Below are 16,888 nucleotides of genomic sequence, written 5' to 3' on the forward strand. Positions count from 1 at the left end.
TATAATTAATTCAGAAGCAACATATTTATTTATATATAATATTGTACATAGTAAGTATTATTCTGTGACCAGTGATTATAAACAAAATATACAAATCTTAAAAACAAAGGGGACGGGGTCAAAGTACAACATGCTTTATTTTCCTTACTGCACTGTATTTGTACTGTTCGAGCTTGCTGACCTGTACTGTCTTGATCTTGCATGCAGCAAATGGATGCAGAATTATCTGTCACAAGGCGGCACATATTCTCTGGAGAGCGTCTAGCAACCTTCAGTGATGCTGTACTCTCCATCATTGCAACATTCTCTGTGAGTGTATGATAAGTATGTCTAAATCAACTATAATTATAGATAGACTAGTCTTAGTGGCAATATCAGTTCTGTGTGTAGATCTACTATTCTCCCCATGATGCAGGTGCTTCCACTCAAGTTCAATCGAGAGATTATCGAAGAAGGTGGAGGTTACAGAGTGAGTGAGTGTTGTTGTGTAATAGATCCTATAATTATCTCTCATATTTTGCACAGAAATTTGATTTGGAAGTTTTCTTGCTGGATCAGTGGCTTCGCTACCTTGTATATATCTACTCTTTTGCTCTAGTGGCTGACGTCTGGTACATCCATTCTGGGTGGGTTGTTAGTAGCAACAGATCATTAATTTATGTGAACACTTTTCCTTCACAGTGTGTTCAGTATTGTTGAGAATGTGAATGGTGGAATCATATGGCTAAATTTGGTGAGCCAAAAATGTATCTATCTGAACTGTGTTCACCATAGTCTTGTTGTGTCCACAGCTGCTTCTGTTTTTCGCGAGCTTTGTGCCATACGCCACTGGACTTATCAGCAGCTATGCCACTGGACTTATCAGCAGCTATGCCACTTCCCCTGGCCCCGATTCTGAGATGGCAGCCATCATCATCTGTGCTGGTGTCATCCTTCTCATCGGTCTAAATCTGGTTTGTCCCCCAGTGTGTGTGTGGGGGGGGGGGCTCAGTTGTTTGACTGTATACGTGTACATAGATGTAAATAGAGCGTCCTGTTTGAATATCAAAGTGTTTGACTACATAACTACATGTATATGTATGTATGTGTAAGTGATGTCATCTTTCTTTACAGATCTTAATCCTGGGCTGTGCATTTCGACGCCAGTCTCTCATTCATCCTCACCTAGTCAACAACAACAACATTGTATGTCCCCCTTACCCCCCACATTGAACCCCTCACCCCCCACAATGAACCCCTCTCACCCCCCACATTGAACCCCTCACCCCCCACATTGAACCCCCTCACCCCCACATTGAATCCCTCACCCCCCCCCAATGAACCCCTCTCACCCCCCACATTGAACCCCTCACCCCCCACATTGAACCCCCTCACCCCCACATTGAATCCCTCACCCCCCCCCAATGAACCCCTCTCACCCCCCACATTGAACCCCTCACCCCCCACAATGAACCCCCTCACCCCCCACATTGAACCCCTCACCCTCACAGAGATCCATAAAGGCTGTGGTGTACATTGGCCTGCTGATTGCCCCCGTCCTGTCTGTGTTGACCATTGGCTTCAGCTTCCTCTCTCACCAAGCCCCCTGGCTGCCCCTCCTCTTATTCTTCAGCATACTACCCGTCTCCTTGATCGTGAGACTGGTCATGTTTGTCGTCCTCAGTAAGTGCGTTAGAGTTTTTTATGCAAACAATCTATTCTTGTTTGTCTTCGTGCTCAATGTTGTGTTTTTGCTTTGAATATACAGAACAGTGCACGTATTCATTATTGTGTGTATTGTGTGTAGCTTCTAGGAAGTCCATTGAAAGGCTACCCTCGATGATATTCAGAGCTGTGGCCAGCAAGAGCAGAACAGAAGGTGAGAATAATGTACACACTGTACTGTTTCAGCCATCTCTTCTCCACTGCAGCATTCAGTGATGGTGTGTTTGCCATCGTGGCCACTCTCATTGTGTTGGACCTGACGTGAGTCTGCATGGTTACATACCTCATTTCTGATTGATTGATTGACTTGTTCGTTGTTGCAGGAGTGAGCATATTCCGGATAAAGATGAAACGATTGAATTGCATATTGCTCTCTACAAACAACGAAACGTCTTCTTTTCTTACATCACCACCTTCGTTGTCACAGGTTAGTTCGAGTCATGTGATTATGTCGAGTCACTGGACCCCATGAATGTCGTGCCCCCGTCCCATCCGTGCAGGTCTCCTGTGGTTTGTTCAATACAGCATGTTCCATTTCCTTGAGCGGTTCACTCCAATCATGGTTGTGGCCAACACCTGTGTGAGTGGTCCATACTTAGCGTAGTCTTCATCTTTGACTATCTCTCTCTTTACAGACACTGTTACTGGTGGGCGGCATTCCTTTCGCTGCAGAAATTCTCTCCATATTTTCTGACGAGGTACGCTTAGTCTACACGGCCAATCAACTACATCTACAACATAATTACCCCCCCCCCCCCCACACACACACACACACACACACACACACACACTCAGTCATTTTTGACACAAGCCATTCTGGGTCCTAACAAGGTGTTGTCCATCCGAGTGTTCTGCGTTCTGGTCACACTTGCCGGTCTGTTGCAGCTGTTTTTCTGGTGTGTGGCTCACTATAACAAGTAAGCAACCTATGCCTACCTACATGTTGTACGTATACCTATATATGGTCTATTATTCATCCTAGGACAGTTAAAATAGCAAAATTTTACTATCCACCTATAAAAAAAACAACAAACATAGCATATGAACAGGAGTGCATGCACGCCTGATATGAATAAAACAGCGACTTTACATTGCCCCAATGTGTCCTTAATTGCGATGTTCCACTCATCTCTTTCTTCAGGAGCTTTTGTATGTCCACTGAGATAGACAAGAAGTATGCTGAAATTCAGATGTTTGCCAAGATCATGATCATTCCGATAACTGGGTACGTGAGTCTGTCCACAAGATGTCACCTGAGTCATGATCATGTGATCTCACACACAGTATTGTTGTATATTGGGGGACGTTATGTCCCTGAGTCATGTGATCCCACACACACAGTATTGTTGTATATTGGGAGACATTATGTCCCTATATAACCTGAGTCATGTGATACCACACACACAGTATTCTTGTCTACTAGGGGACGTTATGTCCCTATATAACCTGAGTCATGTGATCCCACACACACAGTATTCTTGTCTACTGGGGGACGTTCAGCAAAACATTCAATGATATCTACACAATTGTAAGTTAGGAGATCGCTGTTGCTATGGTAATCCAATTGCCCCCCCCCTCACAGCTGGCGATTGTGTGCGTACTGCTCTTCCTGCTGCTCAAACTAGCCATAACGTTGGTGAGTGGGCAGGTAGACTCTGTTGTGCATGCTATGTTCTTCACTGATGCTATATCATTGTTAGGTCATTGTGTATGGTCATACTTGTCATAGCTGATTGTGCAATATTATATGCCATTGTATATACGTTGTGTCTTCTTTAATTCTAACTGTCTCCTTCGCAGTACTCCAAGTGCTGTAATGCCCTGAAGCGCTCTGGGAGGAGGAGTGGGGGGTCTAGCAGAGTGGCCTCTCCAGCCAATTGCAGCATCAATCAGTCAATAATGGAGGACGATAAAACAGCCCTGCCTTTACACCCACGCGAGGACACACATTTTAAGTTTGTCTAGCCCCAATATATAATTTTGTACAGCTTAATAATTATTCATTTATGTGCATATAATAGTGTTAATTATGTGTTTTATGTTATAATTATGAAAGTTTGATTGAACACAAGTCGCTCTTATTCTGAACACATAAAATTTTCTTAACGAGAAGTTTATTATAATTAATTCAGAAGCAACATATAATATTGTACATAATCTTTTATTCTGTGACCAGTGATATAAACAAATATACAAATCTGTAATTCTTAAAACAAAGGGGACGGGGTCAAAGTACAACAACACAGACAACAAGCAATGAACAGTTGTGATCGCTAGAAGGTGAGGGACGTCGTTATGACTAACTTGTCTTCATTTTTCTGCATAGGGAAACAAAACTGGTCAAAAGACGCACAATGTACGTTATAGCCTCAACACAATACGTTGCAACATGCATAAACAGCTGAACTGGGGGAATGGTGAAAAATCATTAAAGATCGACCCTCCAAATTAAAAACACTGCATGATACAAACGACAGTGCTTCTGCCTCAATTATTACGCTAAATAAAGGGCAAGCTCTTTACAAAATACCATGAACTTTTTAATGCCTCCAAAGTTTCGTATATACTATGTACATGTATCCACTGTATGAGCTTGTTGCCAAGGGTGATGCCCTGTGTCTTGGAGATGAGGGGATCAAACACAACGTAGAGGTCAAACCCAGTTGTCCTCTGTAAGAGACAAACAATAGCAAGAAATTTGAGTTACCACTATGCCACCCCACACCCCACACACCACCCCCCCACCTCACACACACACGCCACCCATCTGAGAATAGTTATACGACTACACCACCCCCACACCTCTCACACACACACACACACCACCCTCACACATTACACACACCACCCCTCACCCATCCGAGGAGCGCCTCCTTCTCCCCCACATGGTACAGTATCTTGGTGGGCCAGGTGGACGAGAGCATTCGTTGATTCATGAACATGTAGTGCGTGAACAGTCGCTCCCTGTCACTAGGGCCACAGTACATCGCCGGGACAACAGGACCAGAGAGACAGGACGTCTTACGAGATTTATACAAGAAATGTCTGACCTCATGAGCATGAAGAATATCTGTAGTGGTGACAAAAGTTTAATTTAGCAAGAACCGGAATTAAATTTACCTGTTGGATAATAATTTTGATTGAACATACAGCTGTGCTCACAATGTTATTAATAGCAAACTTACCACTGACATTGTACGGAGACTTCTTCACAGCTTGCTTCAAAGCCGCAAGATTGCCACTCTTTTCAAGTTTCTGAGAGAGAAAAGGCACAAGTCATGTACACACAGCAATCACTAAACCAAGCATGCAACTATCAAAGAAATAAGCTAATCACTCTCTACACAACTGCTATAAGTAAGCAAAGAGCTATAGAGAGAGGTATGTAGCAAGGGCCCACCTCAACAATCTTCCTCTGGCATTCCTGCACTTCAAAGAACTTCTCTTTGTCTGTTGAGAAGAGAAGCAAACAAGCGGGGGAGTCGAGGGGAAGGTAGGAGACATGGGTGTGGAGGAAGCCGGTGTCGTTGAATTTGGGCAGACAGATGGGAGTCCAGCTCTCAGTCGATCGGAAGCTCATTGAAGCATTCACAAGGTTTAGGATTAGGTGGATATCTGTGGAGAAGAAGGAACACTTCACAACACTGTATGTCCTATGGGTACAATGCTGCTATAGAAGTTAACTGATTTTCTCAAACGGTGGCATCAAAGTTTATACTTGAAAGCATTTGCCAGTTGCCCATGCCATGATCCAAGGCCGAAAAAGACAAATTATGGCCCCGACAAAATTTTGGATTTAAACACATCATAAGCTTTCAGAAAAGCATCATTTTGACGTTGGATCAACGGTACTAAAGTTATGGCTGTTGAAAGACAACTACAACCCCCCACACCCGTTAAATCTATGGTTTGGAGACTCATTCAGCTATCCAAGTTCAAACAGAGCATCTTGAACACACCATAATTATAATCCAGCTACTACACTAATAGGGAGAACGATTCGTACCTATGGGTACTAGGTTGTATTCCTTGGGTCTGAGGTAGGTCACCAGTTGATCATCAGCCACTAGCACAGCAAAGAGGATGTCCTATTGGAGATATGGGGGGAAGTGGTTTTAGTGAGTGTGTGTGTGTTGTGTGGTGTTGTGACGTACCTTTGTTCTGGCCTGACTGATGGTGCTGGTGATGGACTGTCTCAGAGAAAGAGGCATCGAGAGGCATCGTATCTGGTGTGTGCGTGCGTGCGTGTGTGTGGGTAGCCGTTAATATATTATAATACATAAGAACAGTTCGTAATGGAGATGAGGATTTATTCTGCCATTATAATTATTATATTGTATACGAGTGTCTATAAAACATAAAATGTGCAATCACCCCTCTCCTCCACCCTCACCCCTCCCCTCCACCCCTCCCCTCTACCCTCCCCTCCACCCTCACCCCATTGAGAATGAAGGATGGATCCCTGTCTGTCATGTTGAGGATGTTGTCAATGAACTTTTCTGAGCCTTGTAGCAAGTAACGGAGGTCAAAGCCAGGCTTCTTCTCAAACCGCTGGGAGAGTTGTGTGTTAGTGAGAACACTCAGAATCTGGTAGTAGACATAGTTCAGTTGAATGGCTAGCTGTGTGTGTGTGTGTGTGTGTGTGGGGTGGGTGGGTGGGTACGTGTGTGTGTGTGTGAAGAGGGGGAGTGAATCATACGTACTAAGTAAAACTATGTCTTACCTGTGTGTCCGTTTGACCACTCTGAGATATGGACACTAGGACAAGAGGACCACGACACATAAACACAAAGCGATGACCACCAGCCACTATGCTCCGTAGATTATCATTGTCGTCTTGGAAAAAGGACACTATGGCTTGCATGATGCCAAATATGTTGACCAGCTTATCCTCTTTGCCATAGCGACAGTACACAGGCTTTCCAGATATGCTCAGGACAAATACATGCTTTTGATGCTGACACCAGGTTGTCGATTCCACATCTGTAGGCACAGTAACAGTCATGTGAATTAACTTTAGTTCCGCTGGTCTAATAATTCTGAAGGCTTAGAGAGAGGCCTTTCAGGTAATGTATTAAAATAGCTTGTTTTTGACATAATTATAGCCCACGGTTTTTTCCCGAAAATAAGAAATTATACCTAGTTTTCAATTTGAGATTTGAACGGGATCCTTCTAAGCTTTCAGAAAAATAATCATAAAAACGTTGAATTTAGATTATCAAAACTCTAGTTACAGAGCCAACTCTAGTACTTTCAAAAATGAAGGGGATCGACCTAGCGTTAAAAAACTATCTAGAGCATCTTTGAGCGACCATAACTGATACAAGAGACAGAAAGGCAATACACAATTAATGTAGTATCTATCTTTCCAAAACTAACTCGACTCCACAGTACATACCTTCATCCTCATACTCTCTTTGTTCAATTTCAGTGCTTTCTATTCGAGATCTAGAGGCCTCTATACATGTATGAAAAACAGGATTGGTAATATTAAACACCTAATTAATCACACCACCCACCCTTGGCCATATTCTCATCGGCAGGGGGCAGGCTCAAAGGTTGTGAGAGTCGTAGATCCGCAGGGGACACTCCGATGTGTATGCTGTGACGGACGGACATTTCAGGCCCAGTCACACCCATTGACATGAGCATGTCAGAACAAGGGAAGGATTCATCGTGCGGGTCATCAGTCAGAAAAGTGTCACCTGATAAAGGGGGGAGAGGATTGGAGGGTTATAGAATATTATAGTACATGCATAAGTAGGTGCACACTTTTCCAGCGATTGATTGAGGCAAATGTAAGTCTAGCATTGTACAGTAAAGACACTTCTCTATCAGAATAATAAACGATGACCGTCATAACAAAAAGGTTGCCACCAGTGTTGATCTTCTTCTACCCATACGGTTAATTTCCTCACCTGTCCCAACTGTGCCAGACTGCTCCTCCTCATCAGTGGGATGTGGACTGCGATAGCGAGCGTGAGTGTTGAGGTGCTTCTCTGAGAGCAGCTTCTCCTCTGAGTCACTCTCCTCTCCAGACTGGAGGGGGAGGGGTGACAACGAACTCATTATAGACACAGGACTGTATAGATAGTAAGTGGATTATGCACTGCAGCAGTGTATTCATCATCATCATACTATACACTTTCAATTCCCACAGCTCTAGAGTTACTATTTTCATGACCTAAGATAGTGATTATCTCCACCACCACTATAACGTACGTGATTATCGCTGGTTCCTAAGATGTCTCCACTGTTTTCTGAGCCAGCCGGTGATTTTTGTCTCTTTTGGAACTTTGGCGAGGAGTGTCGTGCAAAGCTCTCGAGGAATCGGCTCTTCCGACTCTTGACCGGCTGAGAGGTGGTGCTCCGATCTATCTCTGCCGGGAGATCTACAGTAACAAACTCCTCAGGATCCTCGTCTCGAAGCAGGTTGTATCTATGGGATGTATACTGAGCAATGGCGACTGTACTATAGAGTGTGAGGTATTCTTATGTACTATAGTATACATGTATATGTATGAGAATGAGGTGGAATCCAAGGCTTTCACTCACACTGTGTCCTCGGTGAGGGTGTCCTCTGGGTCCCCCGTGGGTGTACCGTACAGTGGCACCTCTGTGGAGTCTTCAGAACACTCAGCCATTCTCAATGTGTATGGCTACCTTCGACCACGCCCCTCTAGCTAACTCTTATAACACACCCACGTGGTCGGCTAGCTAGCCACGCCTTTCTTTTTGAGCTACCCACGTGGCATTGTTTACGTTTATAGCTGTCGACCTCCTACGGTGATGGGTGTACGGGAGCTATGGACGGTGCTGGCTCCTGTCAAAGAAGAGCTACCCCTCTCCTCACTAGCAGGAAAAAAAATTGCCGTGGATCTAAGCGGCTGGGTCTGTCAAGCTAGCTCCATTCCAAGGTCTATACTTACAGCAGTATAAATTAGTATTAATTAAAACCTCTGATTCACATTTCCCCCACACAGTCTGAAGCCACACCTACGTCATGTGTTTGTGCGGGTGTTGCGTCTCTGCCGTGAGGGAGTACGGTTGGTGGTGGTCCTGGACGGGGAAGCCATACCACTCAAGTGGGCCGCCATGGATACCAGAGCTCGAGCTATGGGACGAGGGGGCAGACAAAGAACAACAGGACAGCGATCCATTTTCAATAGGCTCATTAAAGAAGTGAGGTCACCCAGTATGGGTAATGTCTGAACTAACTGTAATCCCCTCCCCATTCAATTTCGTTAGCAAGCAATGAATTTTGTGGCAACACACACACACTTGATATACTCTAATAAGTCTACCATTCACTGATTGTATTCCCTTGCAGTGTAAGGATCTGCTGGATCTGCTGGGGGTCCCCTACTTGCAGAGTGTGGGGGAGGCGGAGGCCCTCTGTGGCTTGCTCAACAAAGAGGGGGTGAGGGTCTCATTGACTATACCCATACGTAACTCTGGAAGCATTAATTTTGTTCTCCAGTCATAACTTATGATCATGGTTTGTTTTCTAACCTCATATTTGAAAGCATAAATTCTCTAAAAGTAGTTAGACAGTTCAATGCTATTGGCCTCATACCGACAGTATCATGCATGACATTATTTGGCTGATACTTTGGAGGGGATTGCTATACTTGCCCCTCCACTTAACTTCTCGTTTGGGCTTGCCTTGTTTGCTGTTTGTTGTCAGCCCACTCCCTAGACACCACCACCCTCCATAGCCTGCATATTGCTACTATAATTAGCAATGGGCTATGTCTATTCTTATCTTACCTATAGGTGTTTCCACCTTCTTTTGACTAGACATTTTTACCAGTAAAACATTTCTAAGAACATAAAATAATGTGTGTCTGTTCTGTACGTTGTGTACAATAACATAATTGTTAGAAATGGGCTATGTCTATTTGGTCATGTTGGTACAACGCCACAATAGCTGTCTGATCGTGTTTTTTTTGTACACTCAGTCTTGTTGTATTCATTGTCCGTTCAGTAGCCTGTGTACACTATATGTAGACTGGAAGAATGTTTAGTTTGTGTGCCACTGTCTAGTTCTGTATCAATTAGTGACGCATTGATAGCGTGGTTTGCTTTGCTTCTAGCGAATCATTTGCTAAGCTTCCAACTGGAAATTTTACTGTCTTGATTGCATTTCACATTTTTCTCGATCCATAGTAAAACTATTTGTCTGCTAAATTGCTGCATTTTCTCTCTCGTGTCCTGCAGCTAGTGGACGGAGTGCTGACTCAGGATGGAGATGCCTTCCTGTACGGAGCCACTGTTGTCTACAAGGATCTCAGTGTTACCGTAACTATGCATGCACTCACTTCACCACATCCTATGTGTATGCAACATCTTCTAGTCATTAAATTTTGTAGTCTATGTTAAATTGTTACACATATGAGCCAGCCTTACCCTATAGGAGTCAGTTGGATAGTTGTAGGTGTCACTTATATTAGGCGATCATTCTTAGCAACTTTACGTCTAGCTTACCCTACCCCCACACATCTCCTCCCCAGGACTCCACTGTGGACTGCTACACTGCATCTCGTATGGAGACAGAGCTTGGACTGACCAGAAGGGACCTCGTCTCTCTTGCCCTCCTCATCGGCTGTGATTACTGCCCTCAGGGTGTGCCTGGAGTGGGTCAAGCAGCTGCTCTCAAGTTCATCGCCTCCGGCAAACCACACGACAGTCTTGATGTTTTGAGGAAGTTTTCCGGCTCCAATGAGGGGTCAGAGGGTAAAGTTCAAAGGTGAGAATAAAAAAGCGTATTATTGTTATAGGTCCAAATGGTCTTTTATGGGCATTGTGTTGTAATTTAAAGCCTTGTATGCGTAAATATGAGCTTTGTTTTATACAACTATACAGTGCAATTATGTTGTAGTATTGATGTAGCATTGGTCAAACCCAAGTTTTGTCGTTGACGAAATGCTTTGATTGAGACTAAGAATTAGTTGGCAATGTGTAATGTACGTACTTGCACTGACCCTCCTTAAATGCCAGTCAGACTGTCAAGGGGCGTACCTGGCTTTCCTAATGAAGACATCATCAAAGAGTTCATGGTGTCCAGAGACAGATTACCCTCTGGAGACCATCTCTCATGGCTAATACCACTAGTCCAAGACATTCAGGTGCATGGATAATAATAGTTGTTTGCATGGTAACCTGTATGAGTACTGATTGGTTTTTGCATTCGTGTGATCCTGTGTAGTTCTTTGCTTTGTATATGTATTACTTTCCCCCAGGCTTTATAATTACCATGACAGGTTGCCGTGTAAGGAAATATGTACTCCATTAATGAGGTTATGCGTAGACTGTTCCCAAGATGTGCCATTGTATCGCAATGCATACTATCACCATAGAGTTGCTATGGTTATTGTCTGGAGAAGCATAATGAATGGGTATACTTACTTGACATTAGTTTGTTTTGTCCTTCCTTTGTATAAACAATCAACTCCGTCACCAGACATGCCCTTATTTTCCCTTATTCAGCTTTTTTTTAAGAGGCAATTGGAATGGCCAGTGGAGAGCACTTGTACAAAGGCCCGTGTGCTATTGACTCGTTGGGTCATGAGCAGGAAGAGCTCTGATCTCGAGATGAAGACAAGAAACGGACAAAAATGCTCCATTCATCCAACTTGGTAACCATAGCTAGTGTGTAACCATGGTGTTGTGACAAGTACTGAGTCAATCATTCTAGTACACTTGTACAGATGTGTTTCTAAGGAGTGTATGTTGTAGTATAACGAATGCGGTTTGTTAATTGGCTTGTCACCACGGTTCGATTCCTAGACTTGGTGACTCGATGTTTTATTGTTGACCACACCTTATTATTACAGCATTATCAAAGAGAGGAGAGAGAAGAAAGTTGCCTGCTTTGAAGTCAAGTGGAATGCACAACACAGACTGGCTGGGAATGGTAGGTGATCGTTAAATTTTACGTAATTTAATTTGCTAATTTAACGAGTTGTGTGTCAATTCATCGAATTACCTTGTTTTAACCATGACAATTCCTACACACAGTGGAGGAATTTTGTGATGACCTCACTACCGTAGAGTTTAATACCATCGAGAAGGCACAGGTTTGTATTGTGTGTACATTTATTTCACTAGTATGTACATGTACATGTATTACGCAGATATTTGAAAGTGCGTATCCTGAAGTCTGTGAGAGCTTTGAGCTAGCAAAACTTGAGAAACAGAAAGCCAAAAAAAAAGGAAAATCGAAAGGTAATTCATCATTAGCAACCAGTGCCCATACTCACTCCCAACGTTTTCTCCAGGCAAAAAACCAACCCCACTGGAAAGCCCCTCGAAATTATCTCAGTCTATCCTTGAAGATCAGTTCTCCCCCAAAAGCGAAAACATGAAGCCATTGACCTCAGATGAACTTACTGCAAGTCACAGTATCAATTCCAAATCCGAACATTCTCCTACGCTGATATCTCTTACTCATAGAGAGCCCTCACTTTGTACACCTTCAACACCCCCACAGTCAACAGCCAGTAGTTCAGTAACCGCACCCTCCCTCCTCTCACACCCCATGTCAGTCATCCAGGTGGACTCCTCAGACAGCGATGATGAACCCTCACTCACAGAGAGATTACAACTCCACAAACACAAGCATCAACAAGTAACACATACAACTGTTCCGTTGGACACCACCCTTTCAGCTACTCGATCATCACCTATCCTCTCAAGCACTTCCATTCCAGAGAATTATCTACCCACTCAGTTCCAAACCAGATGCAGTTCAGATGAAGAAGAGTTACCATTGTTTTCAAGACTAAGAAAAAGCCCTATTAAAGTGTCTGAAACTGCTCCCACTGTTACTGCAAAAGCTCAGGTACAGCTGGACTCTTATTTTCACCAGAAGAAATCTACTACACAGTCAAAGAAAAAGTCTAGGCCTAATGGTGGCTCGAAAGACGAACCTATCCTCATTGACTGACTGTATAACTTTGTTTTCTATACCCTTTTGCCTCGTATTCTGTAGAATAGCTTTATTATCACACCACGTTTTATTTTATGCAACTGTTATAATGTTTTAAAAAACTTATAAAACACTGAGAATGAATATGAAAATGAAAACATAAAACAGTACATGAAATGATGGGTGCATGGATGAGGCTGAGTCTGATGAAGGTGGTAGACCTAGTTCAGTTGTAGTCGAGACAGGCTTTGGAGGAGTGGTAGCTCTGGCTGTAGGCTGGTGAGTGGCTGTAGTGCTCATCGTTGTGGTCACAGCGTTACATGTAAGTTCTGTGTAGGCACTGCAACTCTCCCAGGGTGGCATCAAGGGGGGTTGGACGAGGGGGGTTCCTGTTAGGGGGTCAGGTTGTACTTCGTAGAATTCACCAGTGGTGTTTACCGATGAATGCAAAATGCAGCACGAATCTAATGTTGTGTCTGTTTGTAGAGCAGCTATTAAGTTGTTGTCATCTGTCACACTGGTAGCTGAACATACAGAGATTCCTGGTCTTATCAAAACAACAGCAAATATGCACTGTGTGTCTGTTAGATTTGTTTGGCATGATCCTGTGATGTTTAGACTGAAGTAGGTCATATTACAAGAGGCTGCATATGCAGATATTTGAGTTCGGCAAGTTCCTCCACAAAATCGTTGTGAGATGTTGCTATTATTAACTGGCTTTACAGCTTCTTCACAGTCTTTTATTATGACGTCCAATTGGCTTTGGGAGCACTCAATCTCAGCGATAACGTTGTGCTCATCCTCTGTAGATACTGGATGGCCAAAATCTTCGTAGTAGTGGCTGCAATTGCTCCAAGGTGGAGAAAGAGGTGGTTGAATGGTAGGTCGCATGAGAACAGAGTCAAACTCAATCTGAAAGTACTCTCCTGTTGAATTGTAGGTAGAATACAAAGAGCAAATAGGTGGAATACTTGGGTTGATGGGTACTGTACTTAGCTCGTTGTTGCTGCTGACAGCTGATGCTCTGCATGACAAAACTCCTGGTCTGATTAAAATGACGGCGAATACACACTGAGGGTGGTTGTTGTTCACCAAGCAAGTACCTGTGATGTTGACGCTGAAACTAGTGTGGCTACAGGAACTTGCATAGCTGGCTATTTCATCTTTGCAAGAGCTGCCACAGAATTGTCTTGCAATTGAGCCACTACTTTCGGGGATCAGACTCTCCTGGCAACTTTGGAAGATGGAGTTAAGGTTTTCATTGGAGCATTCTGCGTCTCTGGTGATCCTCGGGATTTTTTGAAGTTGGTTGACGGGATTATTGTGAAGTATTCTTGCTTCTGCCAAGCCCAATGCAAGCAGTACAATAATCGATAGAAAACCTGTAGACATAGTCTTTCCACTTGGATGTTTCTTTTTTCACTCAAATTCTTTCCGTAGAAGTAACTGCATTGGATTTAAATGTAAAATATTTCGGACTGAAGTATTAATATTATGACTACACACTTACACAGAGTCAACAGGATGGTCACAACAGTTCTCAGAATGCTCTGCAATCAGTCAGTACCACACAGTGTTGCAGTTTGCTCAACAGTCTCTCCAGTCTCAACAACAGCTGTTTATCTCTCTTAAATATCCAACTGATACTATCAATCCATATTTCCTGAATGCAACAATACATGATTTGATTTGCCAGACAACTGTAGAAAGAATAGATCAGCCTTGCTTTGTACATAACTACAAGGGTTGGTCCCTTTCTTCATTGTCTAATTGATGCTGGAATTTTTCTAACAATTATATTGGTTCAACCGAAACGATTTCTAACATTCATAGATAATAGTACTATCATAGATGATACAGTACTGACGTGGATGTGAAACGGCCTAGTATCCGGAGGGGTCCACGGGAATTGTCTGAAGCTATCATCGTAACGAGCAGATTATGTTAGAAACCCTGTAACTGTCATGTTTATATAGCAACCAGAGCGTAGTAAACAGTGTTCCGTGTCTGAAAACTGGTGAAAATGACTGGCACACATTGATACTTGCAGTGGGCTTGTAGGTAAGACTAGTTTCTCTAAGCTCATGGGAGAATATCATATTTTAGCATAAATTTTTCTGTAAAAATACTTTGTGTGAGATTTTTGGCCTGGACAGTAAATATTCAGGTTACCATTCAGTAGTAATACTTGAAGTACACTGTAAACTACGAGGAGAATCTATGTTTGACAACTGTTATGAAAGTTTAAGTGCTATAGAAAGGGCTAAAGCATGAGTTAGTTGCACTTTTTGCGTGAGATTATTTCTAAACCTGTGAGCCTACTTTTTGCATATTTAGCTGATGAAAACCTTCGTGTATTGATGCAGCAGGAGAATCTATTAACTAAGCATACAGTAAAGTTATTGGAAAAATACAGCCTCAAGAAAAATATGTAAAATCCATGTACATGTTAAACAAAAATTAATCCTACATTCTTATTACAACTAACTACTATTATGATTTCTATCAATAAGTTCACACGTACATGTACATGTCATTAACTTTCCAAATTGCAGTGTTGTCTTTCGCTGAGCTAAGATATCAATTGCCAAATGTTAGCTAATTATACTATCAAGTGAAATTTATCCCAGAACCTACTCGAGTGCTACTTCTCTAGGCAACACCATCGGTGAAGACAGCAATTAACGTCCAACCTCTTTTCAAGTGCCGTGTATCTACACTTGTATAGGAATTTCGAACCGGCAAGTTGGAATGTGTCTCTCTCACAGCCACTTTGTAAACGATCAAGAAACAGTTTATCGTGTACTATAAATTAATACTCTCAAGACTATTATAATAATTATTAGCATGTACACGTACACGTACAGATCATCAACAATTTCACCCGTTTGCTTATCTCATGCTAGTGTTATGAGTCAGCCACACTTCTTTTGATCTACATGCATGCTATCAACATTGAGTGACTTGCTTTTTGGATATAATTACATGGGTACAGGGGTAGATCTACTATAAAATAATAATTATAGACTATTTACTAGACTAATTATAGAATAGTTAATATCATCTTGCACTGGACTGTACTTCCTCTACTCATTCTACCTCCTCACAGTCACTACTACTGTCTTCGCTTAATACACTTGCAGCATCAATATCCTTTCTGTTAATACATAGATTCTCTTTTACTGTCTCTGGCCAGTTCTGCCAACTCACTTACACAGCTGCTTGGTATAACCTCGATAATTTCCTCGGCGTTTATTTGGAACAAATTGCCTAATTTACGGAAACTAGTAAATTACCTCGGATATGCCCGTTACTATGATAGCTTCAAGCAGAATACCGGAATCCGGAAACGTTTCACATCCACGTCAGTACTGTATCATCTATGGTACTATTAAGCATGCGCAGAAGGAAATTATTTTTCTGAGCGGCTCTCAATCGAGGATAAGCTAGATCATCGTACAAAAAGAAAACAATCGGCTAATAGAAAACTTTGACCTGTATGTGAATGCTACGTTAGTTCTATTTAGTGAACACCAGAACAATCATCAGAGTCAAATCTCTCGCTCTAGTTCTTTCTCTCTAAGGCTAGGCTATCTCTGATCTACTGTATTGCCAAGATGTCTTACATGCTCGCTCATCTCCACAACGGCTGGCAAGTGGACCAGGCCATTCTATCAGAGGAGGAGCGTGTGGTGGTGTTGAGATTTGGCCATGACTGGGACCCTACCTGCATGCAAATGGATGAGATGCTCTATAAAGTAGCTGATAGTGTAAGTCATAGATATGTCGTCAATGAATAGCATATAAATGTAATCACTGTGTCTGATTTTATCCCCCATTGCATTTATTCATTCAACACAGGTGAAAAACTTCGCTGCCATGTTTTTGGTGGACATCAACGAAGTGCCCGACTTCAACAAAATGTACGAGCTCTACGACCCATGTACAGTCATGTTCTTCTATCGTAATAAACACATCATGATCGATTTGGGAACTGGTAACAACAACAAGATTAACTGGGCACTGGAAGATCCACAGGAGATGGTGGACATTGTTGAGACTGTATACAGAGGTGCTCGGAAGGGGAGGGGTCTCGTTGTCTCCCCCAAAGACTACTCCACGAAATACAGATACTAACCTCGTGAACTTTACATGAACACATAATTTATTATTATTCATTCATTACGTGTCTGTTTTAATCCATACTATTTTTCTCTTGTGATTGATGATATGGTAGTTGAAAACATTACAGCT

At 42.6% G+C, this 16,888-nt stretch overlaps 5 protein-coding genes across 6 annotated transcripts; 3 read left to right on the forward strand and 2 right to left on the reverse strand.

Annotated features, from left to right (window-relative positions):
- The first annotated feature begins 135 nt into the window (after positions 1-135).
- Positions 136-3,876, forward strand: LOC135346326 (endosomal/lysosomal proton channel TMEM175-like). The gene is made up of 17 exons (XM_064543915.1): positions 136-309; positions 416-469; positions 526-626; positions 682-733; positions 792-953; positions 1,114-1,185; positions 1,491-1,662; positions 1,787-1,858; positions 1,911-1,965; positions 2,028-2,131; positions 2,205-2,284; positions 2,340-2,402; positions 2,500-2,621; positions 2,846-2,929; positions 3,178-3,232; positions 3,287-3,340; positions 3,505-3,876. Exons 1-17 carry the CDS (start codon positions 202-204, stop codon positions 3,667-3,669), a joined length of 1,575 nt encoding a protein of 524 aa, XP_064399985.1. The 5' UTR covers positions 136-201; the 3' UTR covers positions 3,670-3,876.
- Positions 3,832-8,420, reverse strand: LOC135346321 (protein SAND-like). 2 transcript variants are annotated; one of them, XM_064543909.1, is made up of 14 exons: positions 8,260-8,420; positions 7,927-8,143; positions 7,623-7,743; positions 7,224-7,409; positions 7,103-7,162; positions 6,428-6,687; positions 6,142-6,324; positions 5,859-5,930; positions 5,711-5,792; positions 5,105-5,319; positions 4,890-4,959; positions 4,560-4,774; positions 4,279-4,374; positions 3,832-4,022 (listed from the first exon to the last, which is right to left on the reverse strand). In XM_064543909.1, exons 1-14 carry the CDS (start codon positions 8,346-8,348, stop codon positions 3,978-3,980), a joined length of 1,911 nt encoding a protein of 636 aa, XP_064399979.1. In that variant the 5' UTR covers positions 8,349-8,420; the 3' UTR covers positions 3,832-3,977. The 2 variants fall into 2 exon arrangements, with proteins under 2 accessions (XP_064399979.1, XP_064399978.1); XM_064543908.1 differs by lacking the exon at positions 3,832-4,022 and having other exon boundaries at positions 4,029-4,374.
- A 2-nt stretch (positions 8,421-8,422) lies between these two features.
- Positions 8,423-12,765, forward strand: LOC135346324 (flap endonuclease GEN-like). The gene is made up of 11 exons (XM_064543913.1): positions 8,423-8,621; positions 8,688-8,886; positions 9,035-9,124; positions 9,925-10,005; positions 10,218-10,453; positions 10,709-10,832; positions 11,194-11,342; positions 11,541-11,620; positions 11,725-11,783; positions 11,841-11,931; positions 11,985-12,765. The coding sequence occupies exons 1-11, from the start codon at positions 8,494-8,496 to the stop codon at positions 12,650-12,652; spliced, it is 1,905 nt and encodes a 634-aa protein (XP_064399983.1). The 5' UTR covers positions 8,423-8,493; the 3' UTR covers positions 12,653-12,765.
- On the reverse strand, positions 12,721-16,021 carry LOC135346331 (uncharacterized). Its single transcript, XM_064543922.1, has 2 exons — positions 14,145-16,021; positions 12,721-14,080 (listed from the first exon to the last, which is right to left on the reverse strand). Exon 2 carries the CDS (start codon positions 14,024-14,026, stop codon positions 12,758-12,760), a length of 1,269 nt encoding a protein of 422 aa, XP_064399992.1. The 5' UTR covers positions 14,027-14,080; positions 14,145-16,021; the 3' UTR covers positions 12,721-12,757.
- A 114-nt stretch (positions 16,022-16,135) lies between these two features.
- On the forward strand, positions 16,136-16,856 carry LOC135346335 (thioredoxin-like protein 4A). Its single transcript, XM_064543927.1, has 2 exons — positions 16,136-16,404; positions 16,496-16,856. Exons 1-2 carry the CDS (start codon positions 16,252-16,254, stop codon positions 16,769-16,771), a joined length of 429 nt encoding a protein of 142 aa, XP_064399997.1. The 5' UTR covers positions 16,136-16,251; the 3' UTR covers positions 16,772-16,856.
- The last annotated feature ends 32 nt before the right edge of the window (positions 16,857-16,888 follow it).

Source organism: Halichondria panicea, chromosome 13 (assembly GCF_963675165.1).
Source record: "Halichondria panicea chromosome 13, odHalPani1.1, whole genome shotgun sequence".
In the NCBI taxonomy this organism is placed as follows: Eukaryota; Metazoa; Porifera; class Demospongiae; order Suberitida; family Halichondriidae; genus Halichondria; species Halichondria panicea.

What these genes read in the sequence shown, in the direction of transcription:
- LOC135346326 (XM_064543915.1), top strand. Translation starts at nt 202, where the DNA reads ATGCAGCAAATGGATGCAGAATTATCTGTCACAAGGCGGCACATATTC. An exon ending in GAATCATATGGCTAAATTTG is followed by an intron (nt 734 to 791) that starts GTGAGCCAAAAA and finishes TTGTGTCCACAG; the next exon opens with CTGCTTCTGTTTTTCGCGAG. An exon ending in CTCATTGTGTTGGACCTGAC is followed by an intron (nt 1,966 to 2,027) that starts GTGAGTCTGCAT and finishes TCGTTGTTGCAG; the next exon opens with GAGTGAGCATATTCCGGATA.
- LOC135346321 (XM_064543908.1), bottom strand. Translation starts at nt 8,348, where the DNA reads ATGGCTGAGTGTTCTGAAGACTCCACAGAGGTGCCACTGTACGGTACA. An exon ending in AAGAGAGTATGAGGATGAAG is followed by an intron (nt 6,688 to 7,102) that starts GTATGTACTGTG and finishes CTGTGCCTACAG; the next exon opens with ATGTGGAATCGACAACCTGG. An exon ending in GCCAGAGGAAGATTGTTGAG is followed by an intron (nt 4,960 to 5,104) that starts GTGGGCCCTTGC and finishes TTTCTCTCTCAG; the next exon opens with AAACTTGAAAAGAGTGGCAA.
- LOC135346324 (XM_064543913.1), top strand. Translation starts at nt 8,494, where the DNA reads ATGGGTGTACGGGAGCTATGGACGGTGCTGGCTCCTGTCAAAGAAGAG. An exon ending in TCAATAGGCTCATTAAAGAA is followed by an intron (nt 8,887 to 9,034) that starts GTGAGGTCACCC and finishes ATTCCCTTGCAG; the next exon opens with TGTAAGGATCTGCTGGATCT. An exon ending in CACTAGTCCAAGACATTCAG is followed by an intron (nt 10,833 to 11,193) that starts GTGCATGGATAA and finishes TCCCTTATTCAG; the next exon opens with CTTTTTTTTAAGAGGCAATT.
- LOC135346331 (XM_064543922.1), bottom strand. Translation starts at nt 14,026, where the DNA reads ATGTCTACAGGTTTTCTATCGATTATTGTACTGCTTGCATTGGGCTTG.
- LOC135346335 (XM_064543927.1), top strand. Translation starts at nt 16,252, where the DNA reads ATGTCTTACATGCTCGCTCATCTCCACAACGGCTGGCAAGTGGACCAG. An exon ending in TCTATAAAGTAGCTGATAGT is followed by an intron (nt 16,405 to 16,495) that starts GTAAGTCATAGA and finishes CATTCAACACAG; the next exon opens with GTGAAAAACTTCGCTGCCAT.